At 42.5% G+C, this 17,538-nt stretch overlaps 1 protein-coding gene across 2 annotated transcripts in view; it reads left to right on the top strand.

The window, feature by feature from the left end:
* ZAP70 (zeta chain of T cell receptor associated protein kinase 70) overlaps positions 1 to 17,538 on the top strand; it is a 298,385-nt gene that overhangs the window by 261,122 nt on the left and 19,725 nt on the right. For both annotated transcript variants that reach the window (XM_073655156.1, XM_073655157.1), the window contains exon 12: positions 1,152 to 1,264. In XM_073655156.1, the coding sequence (XP_073511257.1) occupies positions 1,152 to 1,264 (113 nt within the window). The remainder of the gene's footprint in view (positions 1 to 1,151; positions 1,265 to 17,538) is intronic.

A 17,538-nucleotide genomic window follows, 5' to 3' on the forward strand; every position in this document is an offset into this window, starting at 1 on the left:
GTAGCCCTTGTGAAAATGAAAAAAAAAATTATGGTAACGCAACATTTTTGTGGAGAAAGCAAAATGTTTCATTTTCACATCCCAATGTTACAACATTCTGTGAAGCATTTGTGGGTTAAAGTTGCTCACCACACACCTAGATGAATTCCTTTAGGCATGTAGATTCCAAAATGGGGGTCACTTGTGGGATTTTTCTGTTACTTTGGTACCTCGGGATCTCTCTAATGAGACATTGCATCCACAGTTTACTTTGTGCTATTGGACTTCCTGACCACATATGGAATATTGGCACACTCAAGAGAAAATTCTTTAGAAAATGTGGTGTCCATTTCCTTCTGTTACCTTTGTAAATATGAAAAATTTCAGTTAAGAAATGTAATTTTTCATTTTTTCTACCCACTTGGTGTTAATGTTTATCCAAGATCCAAAGGGTTTATAATCTTCCTGAATGCTGTTTTGAATACCTTATGGAGTGCAGTTTTTAAAAATGTTTGGAAATTTTCTCATATATAAGCCACTCAAAGTCACTTCAAAAACTTCAAAATTGAAGTGCTCCCAAAAATATAGGATTTGATGTTTTGTATATTTAATACAAAAATGAAAAATTGCTGCTAAACTTTTAAACCTTCCAACATCCAAAGATAAAAGGACATTTAATTTTTTTTTACTAGTATAAAGTAGACATGTGGTAAATGTTATTTATTAATTATCTTGTGTGTCGTGACTATTTGTTTTTGCATAAATTCAATGATTAATAATAATGAACGCAAATCATATTGACCTATATTCATCAATAATATAAAGTACAATGTGTCATGGAAACAGAGTCTCAATCACTGAGATATGCAAAAACATTTCAGAGGTTATTACCGCATAAAGTGTCACATCAGATTTGAAAAATTTGGACTACCAATTAAGTAAAAAGTGGCAAGTGTGGTGAAGGGTTAAATGTGGCAACTGTTATGCCAATTGCTTAACATGACAAGCAAATAAGCTGCTGTCCACCGGTATCAACCCATTTTTCTATCACTGCTACACTGCCCTACAGAGCACCTCTGTTTGTCTTTTTCTTTTTAGTCAATTTCTAGCCTCGTTCAACTTAATATTAGTGATGGAACTTAGTGATGGAAAATATCCATTTTGCTTTACAGAAACTAAAGGGTACAGAAGTTCTGGGTTTCATTGAGAGAAATGAGCGTTTAGCATGTCCCACAGAGTGTCCTAAAGAAATGTATGAACTTATGCTTGATTGCTGGACCATCAAGTAAGAAATCACTTATTATTCTTCATGATAAATTGTTAGTTTTTTAGTTCAATTTTAATAATCTTTTATAAATTTATACATTGCATATATAAGAACAAAATTACAAAAAAACCATAACCTAACTCCAGACACTGAAAAGTCTGCTGAAAGCTTGCTATTCATACACCTAAATATCCACAATGACAGTATTCAACCTCCACTCCTGCCATACTTCAGATTACGTAGCAGTGAAATTACAGTGTATTAGCCCGAGTGTCAGACTGAAGTGCTAAGGGCCCACCAATAACATTTATTCTTGGGTTCCACTCTACAACTATATGCAAATACTATCTGAACCTTGTGTGCAAATTTCTAGCTAACACATTCTCCATATACTTAAATAGAAAGTTGGCACTGGCAGCATTTGTGTGCAGCCACATCTCCACTGAAGTTCAGTGCCTTGAAAAAGTATTCTTTCTCCATGATATTTTCCACATTTTTTCATGTTACACCCACAAACGTAATGTATCTTATTTGGATTTTATGTACTATACCAACACAAAGTAGCAAGTATTTGTGAAGTGTAAAGGAAATGATACATGGTTTTCTAAATATTTTAAAATATAAATCAGAAAATTGTGACGTGCATTTGTATTCAGCCGCCCGAGTCAATACTTTGTAGGACCACCTTTCACTGCAATGACAGTCTTTTTGGGTATGTCTCTACCAGCTTTGCACATCTAGAGGCTGAAGTTTTTTCCCATTCTTCTTTGCAAACTAGTTCTAGCTCAGTGAGATTGGATGGAGAGCATCCGTGAGCAGCAATTTTCAAGTATTGCCACAGATTCTCAATGGGACTTAGGTCTGGATTTTGGCTGGGCCATTAAAACATATGAATATGCTTTGATCCAAATCATTCCATTGTAGCTCAGGCAGTATAATTAAGTTCGTTGTCCTGATGGAAGGTGAACCTATGCCCCAGTCTCAAGTTTTTGCAGCCTCTAAGAGGTTTTCCTCCAGAATTATTCTGTATTTAACTACACCTATCTTCTCATCAACTCTGACCAGCATCCCTGTCCCTGCTGAAGTAAAGCATCCTCACAGCATGATGCTGGCACCACCATGTTTGATTATGGGGATGGTGTTTTCAGGGTGATGTGCTGTGTTAGCTTCCACACATAGAGTTTTACATTTAGCCTAAAAAGTTCTACTTTGGTCTCATCTGACCAGAGCACCTTCTTTCACATGCTAACTGTGTTCCCTACATGGCTTTTTGCAAACTGCAAACAGGACTTCTTATGGCTTTCTTCATACTACTCTTCCATATAAGGCCAGATTTGTAGAGTATATGAAGTGTATGAATAATAGTTGGACAGATTCTCCATGGGCCTCTTGGCTGATTCTCTAATTAGTGCTCTCCTTGCTTGGGAATGTCAGTTTAGATGGTCGGCCGTATCTTGGTAGATTTGCAATTGTGCTATACTCCTTCCATTTTTGGATGATGGATTGAACAGTGCTTCGTGAGATGTTCAGAGCTTAGGCTATTATTTTATAATCAAATCCTGCTTTACTCTTCTCCACAACTTTATCACTGATCTGTCTCGTGTGTTCCTTGGTTTTTATGATCCTATTTGACCCCTAATGTTCTCAAACAAACCTCTGACGCCTTCACAGAAGAGCTGTAGTTATACTGAAAATAAATTACACACAGGTGAACTCAATTTACTAATTATGTGACTTCTGGAGGCAATTGGTCACTCAGGATTTTATTTAAGAGTATCAGACTACAAGGGCCTGAATACAAATGCATGTCACAATCTACAGATTTATATTTTTAAAATAATTTTGAGAATCATGTACAATTTCTTTTACACTTCACAAATACTTGCTACTTTGTGTTAATATATCACATGAAATCCCAATAAAATACATTTAAGTTTGTCCGTGTAACATGAAAAAATGTTGAAATACTTTTCCAAGGCACTGTATATGGAGAATACAGTGGGGGGAAATTTGTGGACCTCCACCCTATAGATGAAGATCCCACAGGTAGCCTTCATGGCATATCATGTAAACATTAGTGACCATAAAATGGCCAAAAATTCCGTTGGCATCAGTGGCATTCTGTCAATAATGGCAAACCACACAGCTGTCCAGCATCTCGAATTAACTGGTATCAGTATACCCAAAATGCAGATAAAGCTGAAAATAGTGATGGAATATGAAGCCATCAGCTATCTTGATTCAACCTATGTGTCTGAGCCTAAGCACAACTGGTGTGATGGCAAAACTAGATCTTAGCTTCTCTCTAGATCCTTAGTCCAGTTATAGCACAGACTGAAGCAGCACACCAGGGGAATGGGATATATATGAGTTTGTCTTTTCTATTTTGTGAGTCAGTAGTTGTGGGGAGAAACCAGTGGGACTTCATAATGTTTGGAGGCATTATATTATGGGGTACGTCAATGTGGTGGTATCAAACTGTGGGGTACTGTAGCTGTGGAAGCATCATACTGTATGTGAGTTGCTGAAGTGGGAAATCCTACTGTGTTGGGGGCACTGTGGGGACATCAATCATAATGTATTGGGGCACTGTGGGGAATCATACTGTGCTGGGGGCACAGTGGGGACATCATACTGTTTTGGGGGTACTATAAAGGCACCATACTGTGTTGGGGCTTATGTAGGACATCATAATATGCATGTGGGGTGTACTGTGTGGACAAATTGTGTAGAGGAATTCCCTATGTGGATATCATACTGTGTGTGGGGGTCATTTTTGAGGCATCATACTGTATGGAGAGACCTCAAATTTTATGGGGTCCATGATAGGGGTGTAGTGGGGAAGAACACTAAGAGGCTTCACCAGAGTCAACATTTCTGTGTAAGTGCTGTAACACATGACACGCTCCTTGCCTTTAAAAGTTGGGAGGTATGCTCTTCTGTGACTGTGCCTATGCATGGTTTCTATTTATGCCTTTACTTGGCATGCAGTTTTATCACAAAATTTTGTAGTTTTGATTCTTATTGGCTTTGCATTTTTTTGTAGTTAGGTAGTAGTTTTATCTGTAAAACTGCGTAACAATGTAACACTTAGGAATAATTTTGAAATCAATTTGGCTAGTATATACTATATACTATATGTGGACCAACCCTAAGGCTTGGTTCAGACGGCTGTAGTAAAACTTGTGCCAGCCACGTTCGCAAATTGTGGGCATGACTGACTTCATGTACAGCTCTGTGTGCTCCTTCACAAAGTGGAGGAGTACAGGTGTTGCCTGCTATTTACATGCACTAGACTGGTCCAGAAATAGGTCTGCAGCTGTCAGGGTGTTCAGGGGAGTATAGTTTCCCTTGGCGAGAATAGTGATTTACAGAAATTAGAAAAAAGATTCATTGTAATTATACCTAAGAAGAGATAGGAAACACACATTTTGCAGTATTTAACTGATCCTGTTCCCCTGTGGGCCAATCCAAGCCTTATTAGCTCCATACTTAGGACTCCTTCACGCGTCAGTGATTTTTCTCGTATGGAACAAAAGTTCAGAGTTTCATCAGTTTCTTTGATCAGAGATTCACCAGAGTTTGGTCAGTGTGTCAGCTTTTATCGTGAGAGTTTGGTCAGAGTTTCATCACTTTTTCTCAATGAAAAAAATGAAGGTTTTTGAAGCTTTTTGTATCAAACAGTCCGTGAAAATCAGAAAGCACACGGATGGCATCCAGGTGTTGTCCAATAATTTTCTCGGACCGATAAACTTGCATTGGCGAGCTTAATCTAGGCATAACATTGGACACGTGAATCACACTATAGACTATCATCATACGTACTAGTGCTATCCTTGAAAAACACAGATTGTACTCTTACGACAAAAACTGAAGTCTGAATGAGCCCTTAATCGAATTTCATGTATAGTGAGATTCCATAACATTTTCACATTTACTAATGAGAAAGGAGATACTACCCACTTGCCATTTTTAATATGCTAACTCAAAGTGCTTAATACAAAATACTCAAGGTAAGGGCTCGCTCACACGAGCTTATAGCTCGGACGAGTGCAATGCGAGAAAACATTGCATTGAACTCTGACCAATGTTAGTTAATGAGTCAGTGCTCATCTGCGATATTTTCCTGAGCTCTAATCAGACCAAGGAAAAAATCACAGTATGCTGCGAGTGGATGCGAGAATTGGATCGCACTCACCAATGCAAGTCAAAGGGTGCGAGAAAAAAACTGCATGGCACACGGATCATGCTTGTGCTGAGCAATTTTTGTACACATATCTCAAAAGAAAACGATGAGAAAGTCAAAAGTCAAAGTCACGGAGCCTCATAGAGAACTCATACCTCTAATACTAGACTCATACCTTCTGTTCGGCAGCTCCATGGCTGTAGACGGCTGTAGACGGCTGTAGACAGCAATAGACTGGCTTTAACTCATTGAATTCTACAGGAGAGCATTCTAGGCATAGTTTGATCTGGGCAACGGTCATAGTGCTAATAGGGGGAGGAGGTGAGCAGTAACACCACTAAAGCCACATTCACACATTGAGTATTTGGTGGGTTTTTATCTCAGTATTTATAAGCCAAAATCAGGAGTGGAACAATCTGAGGAAAAGTGTAATAGAAACATGTGTACCACTTTTACATACAGTATTTCTCCCACTCCTGATTTTGGCTTACAAATACTGAGGTAAAAAACTCACCAAATGCACAATGTGTGCACGTGGTCTTATTGTAAGTATGAGTCTATTATTACACTTTTTAGTCAGTGTAAAAATTGCAATTCCTGTGACATTTTTCTTTATTTTGAATAAAAAAAAAAAAAAATTGAAAAAAGCATATTACAATTTTTTTAAAAAAATACATTTAATTTATATTCACACTGAGTCTTTTTGCTGAGTTTTTGGAGCAGAAGCTGAGTGGAAACTATCAGTTTTTGAAGAGTTTTGAGCATGATTTTTCTGCTAAGTTTCTGTTCCAAGAACGCAACAAAAAGCTCAGCATGAGCACATCTTAAAAGGGTGGCTCAGTGTTACTAACCTTCGCATTGGGTGTTGATAGACATTGATTATGCTTTGTCTGTAGAGATGGTCGAACCTGAACAGTAAAGTTCGGGGTCCGTACCGAACACCTAGTGTTCGATAATGGACCCCGAACACGGACTTCCTTTATCTGCGTGACAGCGCGGGAAACAGGGGCTCTGATCAGCAATAACATAGTTACCGCAGGTCAGAGCGCTGCGGGATCACACTGTTAGATGTCAACGTGATCCCGCAGCTGTCAATGTGTCCCACGGTAAAAAGCTCACTGCAGGTCACAGGTGCCGGCTGCTGAGACTGCTACTCCCATCAGCCGACGACTGTGCTGAAAGTAAAAAAAAAAAAAGTTAAAATTAATAAATAAATAAATATTGAAATATACTCATTATACTAGCAGAGGGAAAACCGACCACTGGAGCCTGATCTTACTTGCCAGGGAAAGGGGCCATTAGCCAAAGATGTTCCTTGGCTATTTATAACAGCCCACAACTGTTTTCTTAGCGTTTACTGGCTAGATTACAAGGGGACCCCAGAAAAAAATTGACATAGGGGCCCCCTATAAAATCTAATCAGTAAAGGCTAAACAGACAGCTGTAAGCTGATATTAATTGCCAGGGAAGGAGTCATGGATACTGGCCCCCTCTGAGTCTAATAACATCAGCTTTCAGCCGACCCAGAAATGGCTCATCAATAAGATGCGCCAAATCTGGCACTTAGCCTTGCTCTTACCACTTGCCCTGATGCAGTGGCAAGTGAGGTAATAGGGTTGAGGTTCTCGGCAGCTGACATGAAGCCCAGGTTAGTAATGGAGAGGCATCTATAAGATGCCCCCATTAGGCGTTAATGTAAGTATATGGTGTTTTTTATTTTTTACAAGGGACAAGAGCATCGAGGATTAGGTGTAGGTGAGTATAATGTGTTTTTTTATTTTTATTTCAATATTTATTTATTCATTTTAACTTTTTTTTTTTTACTTTAAGCACAGGTGCCGGCTGATGAGAGACTAATTCTCCCATCCAGGAGCCCCTGCTCTCGCTGTTAACAGTGACAGCAGGGTCGGCTGATTGGAGTAGTAGTCTGTAAGCTTTTTACTGCTGGTCACAGTCACATTGTCACCGCAGGTCAGAGCGTGTGGGATCACGCTGTAAGATGTCAGCGTGATCCCACACGCTCTGACCTGCGGTGACAATGTTACCGCCGATCAGGGCTCCTGTTTTCTGCACTATCACGCAGGTGACAGCATAGGAAACCAGGGATTTTCGGGTCCCCCATTTGGTGCGGGTTCGGGTTCAGGTATTTTTCTGGTACCTGAACCCAAACTTTTAACAGCTGTTCGGCCTAACCCATCAGACCAGGGGTTCGGCCATTTCTATTTGTCTGCACACATCTGCGGGATCATACACATATCTTATTGTAATGTGTCCTATTCTAAAGAAAAGAGTAGGTGAACGATACTTGTCGATCATGCATGCATCCTACCAGTTATGATCAGACGCGATATCATCAGCGATGACACCACAGTGTTGAATAACTCCTTTAACATAAAAATCTGATTAAGAAAATCGGTCATTTTCTGATTACACATTGCCTTAATGGTTTCAATGAACATAAACCATCTGAACTGCTGGCAGATAGCAGAACATATTCAGGGCAGTTAAACAACAAGATGAATTTTTAATCTTTGCTGTACGAAGTGCAAATCTAATAGAATCCTCATGTCATAAAATGTTTCTTAGAACCATGTCAAGTTTGTAGAAGAAAAAGTTATGTATCAATATTGAGGAAGTATAAAACACAAAAAGGAAATAGGAAAGATTATTTTAAAAATTAACTAGAATATCGACAACATTCAGCGAAATCTTTTTTAACGATGGTACCTTTTCTGAATGCTAACTACAAATTACAGAAAGTAATCTTCCAATCAATGCAGACAGCAGTTCTGCAACCAAGGCAAAAAGCAAAATGGAGAGTGGACACTCGTCGTGCCACACTTTCTAAAGCAAAACAATGTCATTGACAGATTAGCATGTACAGCACAAATAGCAAGGGACAGCTAGAGTACTAAAGCATTGGTACTTTTGCATGGTCTTTCTATGCCCTTCGAAAGGGAATCTGTCAGCTCCCAATCAGAGTTTAAAGGGAACCTGTCATCAGTTTTTTCCGATATAACCTATGGCCACCAACCTTTCAATAATGCTGTACATATGACTCCAATTTGCCCTGCAAGGCAAAAAAAAGAACTTTTATTATACTCACCTACAGGTCGGTCTGGTCCGATGGATGCCGTTAGTCTTGTCCGGTGCCTCCTTTCTTCTTGCGATGCCACCCTTCTTCTGTGTTTCATGTTGTGATTAGTGTTGAGCGATACCTTCCGATATCAGGAAATATCGTATCGGATTGGATCGGGCCGATACCCAAAAAGTATCGGATATCACCGATTCCGATACCGGAAACCAATGCAAGTCAATGGGACACAAATATCGGAATGAAAATAAACCCTTTCTTTCCTTGTAGGTTAATTCTACATGAAGTAAAACAACTAAGAATAATGTAGAATGACATGAAAAGCCGGCAATTCATCAGCGGCATACACCGGTACCCGACAATTTACAACAGAAAGAATAGAGCATCACACATAGATTAGATAGATAGAAACATGTCAGTCACATATATATGAAGTACTGTGACAGTGTTGCTTACTGTACTTGTCATTTAGTGTAAAGGATTTATTAAAAAAAATATTAGTGTTTTCGTGCACCGTCTCTTTAAAAAAGCCGGCCGGCAATTCAGCAGCGGTACCCGACAATTTATAACAGACAGAATAGAGCTTCACACATAGATTAGATAGATAGAAACATGTCAGCCACATATATAAGAAGTACAGTGACAGTGTTGCTTACTGTACTTGTCATTTAGTGTAAAGGATTTATTTAAAAAAATAATAGTGTTTTCATGCACCGTCTCTTTAAGAAAGCCGGCCGGCAATTCAGCAGCGGTACCCGACAATTTAGAATAGAAAGAATAGAGAATCACACATAGATTAGATAGATAGAAACATGTCAGTCACATATATATGAAGTACAGTGACAGTGTTGATTACTGTACTTGTCATTTAGTGTTAAAATAAAGGATTTCTTTAAAAAAAAATTGGCGTGGGGTTCCCCTTAATTTTAGGCTCTAGCGGAGGTTAAGCAGACAGCTGGGGCAAATGTTTGAAGCCTGGGAAGGGGGTAATACCCACGGAGCTTCCCAGGCTACTAATATCAGCCCCCAGCTGAATACCTAGCCTTTACTAGCTATTAAAATGGGGGAACCCCCCAAAAAAAATAACGTGGGGTCCCCCCTAATTTAATAGCTAGCACAGGCTAGGCAGACAGCTGGGGGCTGATATTAATAGCCCAGGAAGGGTGCCATGAATATTGGCCCCCTCCCAGGCTAGAAACACCAGCCGTCAGCCGCCCCAGAAATGGCGCATCCATAGGATGCGCCAATTCTGGCACTTAGCCTCGCTCTTCCACGCTGCCCTGGTGCGGTGGCAGGGGGTAATAGGGTTGGGGTTGATGTCAGCTTATAATGCCAGCTGACATCAAGCCCAGGTTAGTAATGGAGAGGCGTCTATAAGACACCCCCATTACTAACCCCATAGTCAAAGTTAAAAGAAAACACAAACACCCAGAATAAAGTCCTTTAATTGAAATAAAGACACAATTCTTTATTGTTCTAAATTAAACCATACTTACCATCACGCCCATTCCAGCTGAAGCCAACGATCTCCTGCAATAAAAGTAAAATAATAAAGCAACCTCATCCTTACCTTTCCATGGTTCCCACGACAGCTTCAGCTCTGCTACATCGAGATGACAGGCTGGACCGCAGCAGAACGCTGCCATCCAGCGCTCCTCAGTGTCTCTCTGTGACGTCATCCAGATGAGCCGAGTTCATGTCCAATGAACTCAGCTCACCTCATGCACGTCACTGACAGCGTGGGAAAATTCTCACGCTGAAGTGCTGAGTGCAGGAGAATTTTCCCACGCTGTCAGTGACGTACATGAGGTGAGCTGAGTTCATTGGACATGACCTCGGCTCATCTGGATGCCGTCACAGCCAGACACTGAGGAGTGGAAGTATGCCTGCGCTTCTCAGTGTCTGCGGGATGACAGGCTGGATGGCAGCGTTCTGCTGCGGTCCAGCCTGTCATCTCGATGTAGCAGAGCTGAAGCTGTCGTGGGAACCATGGAAAGGTAAGGATGAGGTTGCTTTATTATTTTACTTTTATTGCAGGAGATCGTTGGCTTCAGCTGGAATGGGCGTGATGGTAAGTATGGTTTAATTTAGAACAATAAAGAATTGTGTGTTTATTTCAATTAAAGGACTTTTTTCTGGGTGTTTGTGTTTTTTTTAAATACTTTACTAGAAATTCATGGTGGTCATGTCTAATATTGGCGTGACCCCATGAATTTCGGGCTTAGGGCCAGCTGATAATGCCAAGCTGGCCTTAACCCCTTTATTACCCAGTGAGCCACCGCACCAGGGCCCTGGATGAGTTGGGTACAGCGCCAGAAGATGGCGCTTCTATGAACGCGCCATTTTCCGGGGCGGCTGCGGACTGCAATTTGCAGCGGGTGGGGCCCAGAAAGCTTGGGCCTCCCTGCGCTGCGGATTCCAGCCCCCAGCTGCCTTGTTGTACCTGGCTGGACATAAAAATAGGGCGAAGCCCCACGTATTTTTTTTTTTAATTATTTCATGAAATTCATGGAATAATTAAGAAAAAAAGGGCTTCCCTATATTGTTGTGTCCGGCTAGGTACAAATAGGCAGCTGGTGGTTGGGGGCAGCCCGTTCCTGCCTGCTGTACCTGACTGGACACAAATATAGGGCGAAGCCCCACATAATTTTTTTTTAATTATTTCATGAATTTCCTGAAATAATTAAAAAAAAATTGACGTGGGGCTTTGCACTATATTTGGGTCCAGCCAGGTACAGCAGGCAGGAACGGGCTGCCCCCAACCACCAGCTGCCTATTTGTACCTGGTTGGACACAACAATATAGGGAAGCCCTTTTTTTCTTAATTATTCCATGAATTTCATGAAATAATTAAAAAAAAAAAAACGTGGAGCTTCTCCCTATTTTTGTGTCCAGCCAGGTACAACTAGGCAGCTGGGGGATGGAATCTGCAGCGCAGGGAGGCCCAAGCTTTCTGACCCCCGCTGAAAATTGCACTCCGCAGCCGCCCCGGAAAATGGCACGTTCATAGAAGCTGGATGCTGTACCTGGCTGGCATACAAAAATATGGCGAAGCCCACGTCAAAAGTTTTGGGAAAAATTAATTAAAAAATAAATAATAATTTAGGGACTGCATCTTTATTAACTCCTCAAATGTCATTTAGTGTTAAAATAATGGATTTATTTTAAAAAAAAATGGCGTGGGATCCCCCATAATTTTAGTCTCTAGCGGAGGTTAAGCAGACGGCTGGGGCAGATGTTTGAAGCCTGGGAAGGGGGTAAAACCCACGGAGCTTCCCAGGCTACTAATATCAGTCCCCAGCTGAATACCTAGCCTTTACTAGCTATTAAAATGGGGGACCCCCCCAAAAAAAATGACGTGGGGTCCCCCCTATTTTAATAGCTAGCAAAGGCTAGGCAGACAGCTGGGGGCTGATATTAATAGCCCAGGAAGGGTGCCATGAATATTGGCCCCCTCCCAGGCTAGAAACACCAGTCGTCAGCCGCCCCAGAAATGGCGCATCCATAGGATGCGCCAACTCTGGCACTTAGCCTCGCTCTTCCACGCTGCCCTGGTGCGGTGGCAGGGGGTAATAGTGGTGGGGTTCATGTCAGCGCCAGCTGCCATGAAGCCCAGGTTAGTAATGATGGGCGTCTATAAGACACCCCCATTACTAACCTACAAAGTGTTAAAAAGAAAAAACACACTACACCCAGAAAAAAATAATTTATTTGAAATAAAACACACAATTTTATTTAATTCTTAGTTTACTAAAAATAATAGTTACCTGTCCACGTTCCTGCGCTGATCTCCCATGCACAGCTGTCACATCTGGAGATGGTGACAGCTGTGCATGGCTGCTGTAAGCTCACGCTGCCGGGAACACGTCCGCTCCCGGCAGCGGGAGCCACTGACTGAGGTCACCGGAGTGCATTCAGGCAGCGCAGCTCCGGAGACCTCCTTTACGGCACTGCTGTACCGTGGGAATTTCTCACGATACAGCAGGGCCGTAAAGGAGCTAACCAGAGCAGCGCTGCCTGAACTCCGGTGAACCCTTACGGCCCCGTCATTCTAGCGGCGGCAGCGGTTCAGAGCGGTCACATTCTATGTGGCTGCTCTGAACTGGAGATCTTCGTGGGACACTCGTGGACTGCTACGGAGGGGTAAGGATAAGGTTGTGGTTTATTATTTTATATTTTATTACAGGAGATCGATGGCTTCGGGGAATTAGGTGTCTTGGTGAGTATAGGTGTAGTTTTTTATTTTTTACTTTATTTTAGGTGGCGATCGGCGGGGACAGGTAATGTATGAACTAATTTCTTTTAGGTAACCACTGGCCACCAATGACATGTATTTAACATTTATTGGGGACACAGTAGGGCAATTTAAATAGCAGGATCAGTCTGATGGGAACTACTGCTCCCATCGAGCTGATCCTGCTGGCAGGAGTGGACGGGGGACAGACATAGGCCGATGGGAGTAGTAGTGTCACATCGGCCTATGTCTGCCTGCACGCACACACACCGCACACACCCGCACACATTGCACAGACACCGCGCACACCCGCACAAACATCGCGCACACACCCCGCACACACACCCCGCACACACACTAATCATGACGGGTCTGGGAGGTGAGGCTGACCTGTGCGGCCGTGGGAAAGTTCATGTGAGTTCATGCAGTCAAGCATGAACTCACATGAACCCTCTGAGGGCAACGCGGTGACTTCAAATGAACAGCTGATCGGCATCACCTGATACCTCAGCTGTTCATTTGAAATAACCGGCGGGAAAGCGCAGCACAGAACGGGAAAGCCGGCGGTGAAGTCTTTTCACTGCCGGCTTCCCCGCCCGGGTCCTTCACTCCCCGCTCCTTGGAGCTGCGCTCCCCGCCCGGTCCTAACTTACGATCGGGATGGGAGGTGGCGAGGGGAGCGGAGGATCGGGGTGGGAGGCTGCGGGGAAGCAGTATGGGGCTGTGTGATTGTTTAAAAGCCGGCGGCTTTATACCGCCCGCTGGCTTTTAAACAATCAGGAGAATTCTCCCCCGCTGGGATGGCATTCTGATGACAGGCTGGATCGCGCTGCCATCCAACTTGTCATCCTTCACAGACACTGCAGAGCGCAGGCATTATGGGAACTTCCGATTCCGGTATCCGATATTGTAAAAGTATCGGAATTAAGTATCGGAATTCCGATACCGCGAATATCGGCCGATACCCGATATTACAGTATCGGAATGCTCAACACTAGTTGTGATGCAACCTACATGTTCTACTTTCTGTGCAGGCACACTTCTCTCTTGCCTGCCAAGGGTAGAACAAAGTACTGCAGTGCATATGTGCTGGGAAAGGTCAGAAGAGCGCCCGCGCATGCGCACTGCAGCACTTTACTCTGCCCTTGGCAGTGCAGAGAGAAGTGCGCAGAAATGCAAAGGGGAACACTGTGTGGATGATGATGAAGAATGCATCATCCACATGAAGCACAAAAGGAGGACGGCATCACAAGAGAGGGAGCATTGGACCAAGACCAGTGATGCCCATCGGACAGGACCGCCCCATAGGTGAGTATAATAAAAGGTCTTTTTTTTGCTTTGCAGGGCAAATTGAAGTCATATGTACAGCATTATAGAATGCTGTCACATGGGGCAGAAAGGTGGTGGCCATAGGTTATATCAGAAAAAAATGGTGATAGGTTCCCTTTAAATTAAGCACCTTGAGCTGGAGAAAAGTATTTCAGTGCTGCACTCCCAGCACCATCTTGGACCACTGCTCTGTGCATGGCTCTGTTTTCCTTTTTCAACAGTCCATCCAGGGGATTGTGCTCTCATCTTACAGGCAAGAGAACTTGAAAATAACCTCTTTGCTCCAGAACCATATTTGGTGTGCTATAGTGATGAGCGAGTGTGCTCGCTATTTCTCGGTACTCGCCCAAGCATCTCACTGAGCACTCAGCGAGTACTTCCTGGATGCTCGGGCCGGAGCTAGAGTCCCCGCCCCGCATGTTTCGCACTGTTTAGACAGCGAATAAACAGGCGGGGATTGCCTGCCACTCACTGTAATGCCGCAGCCATGTTGGTTGTGGCATTACAGTGATTGGCTGGTCGCATAGCGTCATCGGGTGTATATAAGACCTGGTGATCCTATGCTTGTCACAGTCTACCCTTCAGACAGGCAGAGTAGTGAGAGGTGTTGCTGAGCTAGGGAGAGAATTGGCGGTTTATTTAGTTAGGTAATAGGTATTCCAGACTAATATACAGTTATATGAAAAAGTTTGGGCACCCCTATTAATCTTAAGCTTAATGTTTTATAAAAATTGGTGTTTTTGCAACAGCTATTTCAGTTTGATATATGTAATAACTGTTGGACACAGTAATGTTTCTGCCTTGAAATGAGGTTTATTGTACTAACAGAAAATGTGCAATCTGCATTCAAACAAAATTTGACAGGTGCATAAGTATGGGCACCTCACCAGAAAAGTGACATTAATATTTAGTAGATCCTCCTTTTGCAAAAATAACAGCCTCTAGTCGCTTCCTGTAGCTTTTAATGAGTTCCTGGATGAAGGTATTTTTGACCATTCCTCTTTACAAAACAATTCCAATTCAGTTAAGTTTGATGGTCGCCGAGCATGGACAGCCCTCTTCAAATGATCCCACAGATGTTCAATGATATTCAGGTCTGGGGACTGGGATGGCCATTCCAGAACATTGTAATTGTTCCTCTGCATGAATGCCTGAGTAGATTTGGAGCGGTGTTTTGGATCATTGTCTTGCTGAAAGATCCATCCCCTGCGTAGCTTCAACTTTATCACTGATTCTTGAACATTATTGTCAAGAATCTGCTGATACTGAGTGGAATCCATGCGTCCCTCAACTTTAACAAGATTCCCGGTGCCGGCATTGGCCACACAGCCCCAAAGCATGATGGAACCTCCACCAAATTTTACTGTGGGTAGCAAGTGTTTTTCTTGGAATGCTGTGTTTTTTTGCCACCATGCATATCGCCTTTTTGTATGACCAAACAACTCAATCTTGGTTTCATCAGTCCACAGGACCTTCTTCCAAAAAGAAATTGGCTTCTCCAAATGTGCTTTTGCATACCTCAGCCGACTCTGTTTGTGGCGTGCTTGCAGAAACGGCTTCTTTTGCATCACTCTCCCATACAGCTTCTCCTTCTGCAAAGTGCGTTGTACAGTTGACCGATGCACAGTGACACCATCTGCAGCAAGTTGATGCTGCAGCTCTCTGGAGGTGGTCTGAGGATTGTCCTTGACTGATCTCACCATTCTTCTCTGTCTTTCTGATGTTTTTCTTGGCCTGCCACTTCTGGCCTTAACAAAAACTGTCCATGTGTTCTTCCATTTCCTTACTATGTTCCTCACAGTGGAAACTGACAGGTTAAATCTCTGAGACAGCTTTTTGTATCCTTCCCCTGAACAACTATGTTGAATAATCTTTGTTTTCAGATCATTTGACAGTTGTTTTGAGGAGCCCATGATGCCACTCTTCAGAGGAGATTCAAACAGGAGAACAACTTGCAAGTGGCCACTTTAAGTATCTTTTCTCATGATTGCATACACCTGGCTATGAAGTTCAACGCTCAATGAGGTTACAAAACCAAAAAAAGTGCTTTAGTAAGTCAGTAAAAAGTAGGTAGGAGTATTTAAAACAAGAAAATGATAAGGGTGCCCATACTTATGCACCTGTCAAATTTTGTTTGAATGCAGATTGCCCATTTTCTGTTAGTACAATAAACCTCATTTCAAGGCAGAAACATTACTGTGTCCAACAGTTATTACATATATCAAACTGAAATAGCTGTTGCAAAAACACCAATTTTTATAAAACATTAAGCTTAAGATTAATAGGGGTGCCCAAACTATTTCATATAACTGTACATCTCAACTAACAGTCCTTCTAAGGACTAATCCAGATGCATATTATTAACACTCGTGATAGCAGGAGTTAGGCAGGCAGAGTTTGTGAAGAGTGTATAGAGCAGAATAGGGTCCATTGCACGTTCTGTCTGCTGCTATTACTGATATTCATAGCCCTAGATATCAGGGCTAATATTCCTTTTGCTCTTAATCCCGATCATTTGCTTGAAAAGCAATATAATACACCATTTTTACTGCTCCATTTGCTTGCTAGCAGCATACAACCAGATTTGTTTCATTTTATTTGCATTGCTGTATTGTGGAAGTAGAGAAACCTGTCCATCATCAGAAGAGATCCGATATTATTATGGTAATATTCATGACATTTTGGGGAGCGTGCCAAATATTATTCTCCATTTAAAGTCTGCCAGTTGTGTGTTGTTCAACCTATTCACAATTGGTTGCTGACCAATACCATACTACAAGGCCACTGCCTAAAACCGTGGTAATCATACATGATCCGATATTACTGCGGTAATAATCGTGACATTTTTTGGAGCCTGCCAAATATTATAATCCATTTAAAATAGACAAGGCGCGTGGCAAGGGACGGGGAAATGGATGTGATAGTGATGGTGCATGCACAGGTTGAGGCTGTGGGCAAGATGAAACTGTGCCTGCTGAGGGAGCACAGCAAACACCCACATCATGTCAAACTACCTTCCTGTCCCAATTTCAAGGGGGCTGCGGAACACCACTTTTGAAGCCAGAGCAGTGTGAAAAGGTTGCTAGTTGGATAGCAGATAATGTTTCCAGTCAGTTTGCCATCACCACCACCCTGTCTTCCACACGGTCAAGTCTCAGTAGCCGTGAGTCTGGATCGCATATTCCACACCCTGATCTGCCTTCCTCCCACCATGCCGAGTGCCCAGAGACAAGTGATCCCACACTTGGACACTCTGAAGAGTTATTCACTTTTCCAATTATAGATTCGGCCTCTCGCCCAGTCAACTTCAAGCGGGGCAAGAGGAGATCGCATGTAGCGATGCCCAAATATTTGAGCAGCCATGGTCACATGAAGGTGACAGTGGGAAAGTGCAATTACTGTCGCAAGAGGTGGAATATGATGAGACACAATTGCCAGCAAGTCAGGAG

Source organism: Phyllobates terribilis, unplaced genomic scaffold, assembly GCF_046119375.1.
Source record: "Phyllobates terribilis strain yellow unplaced genomic scaffold, ASM4611937v1 Scaffold_1__5_contigs__length_1240528914, whole genome shotgun sequence".
NCBI classification, from domain to species: domain Eukaryota; kingdom Metazoa; phylum Chordata; class Amphibia; order Anura; family Dendrobatidae; genus Phyllobates; species Phyllobates terribilis.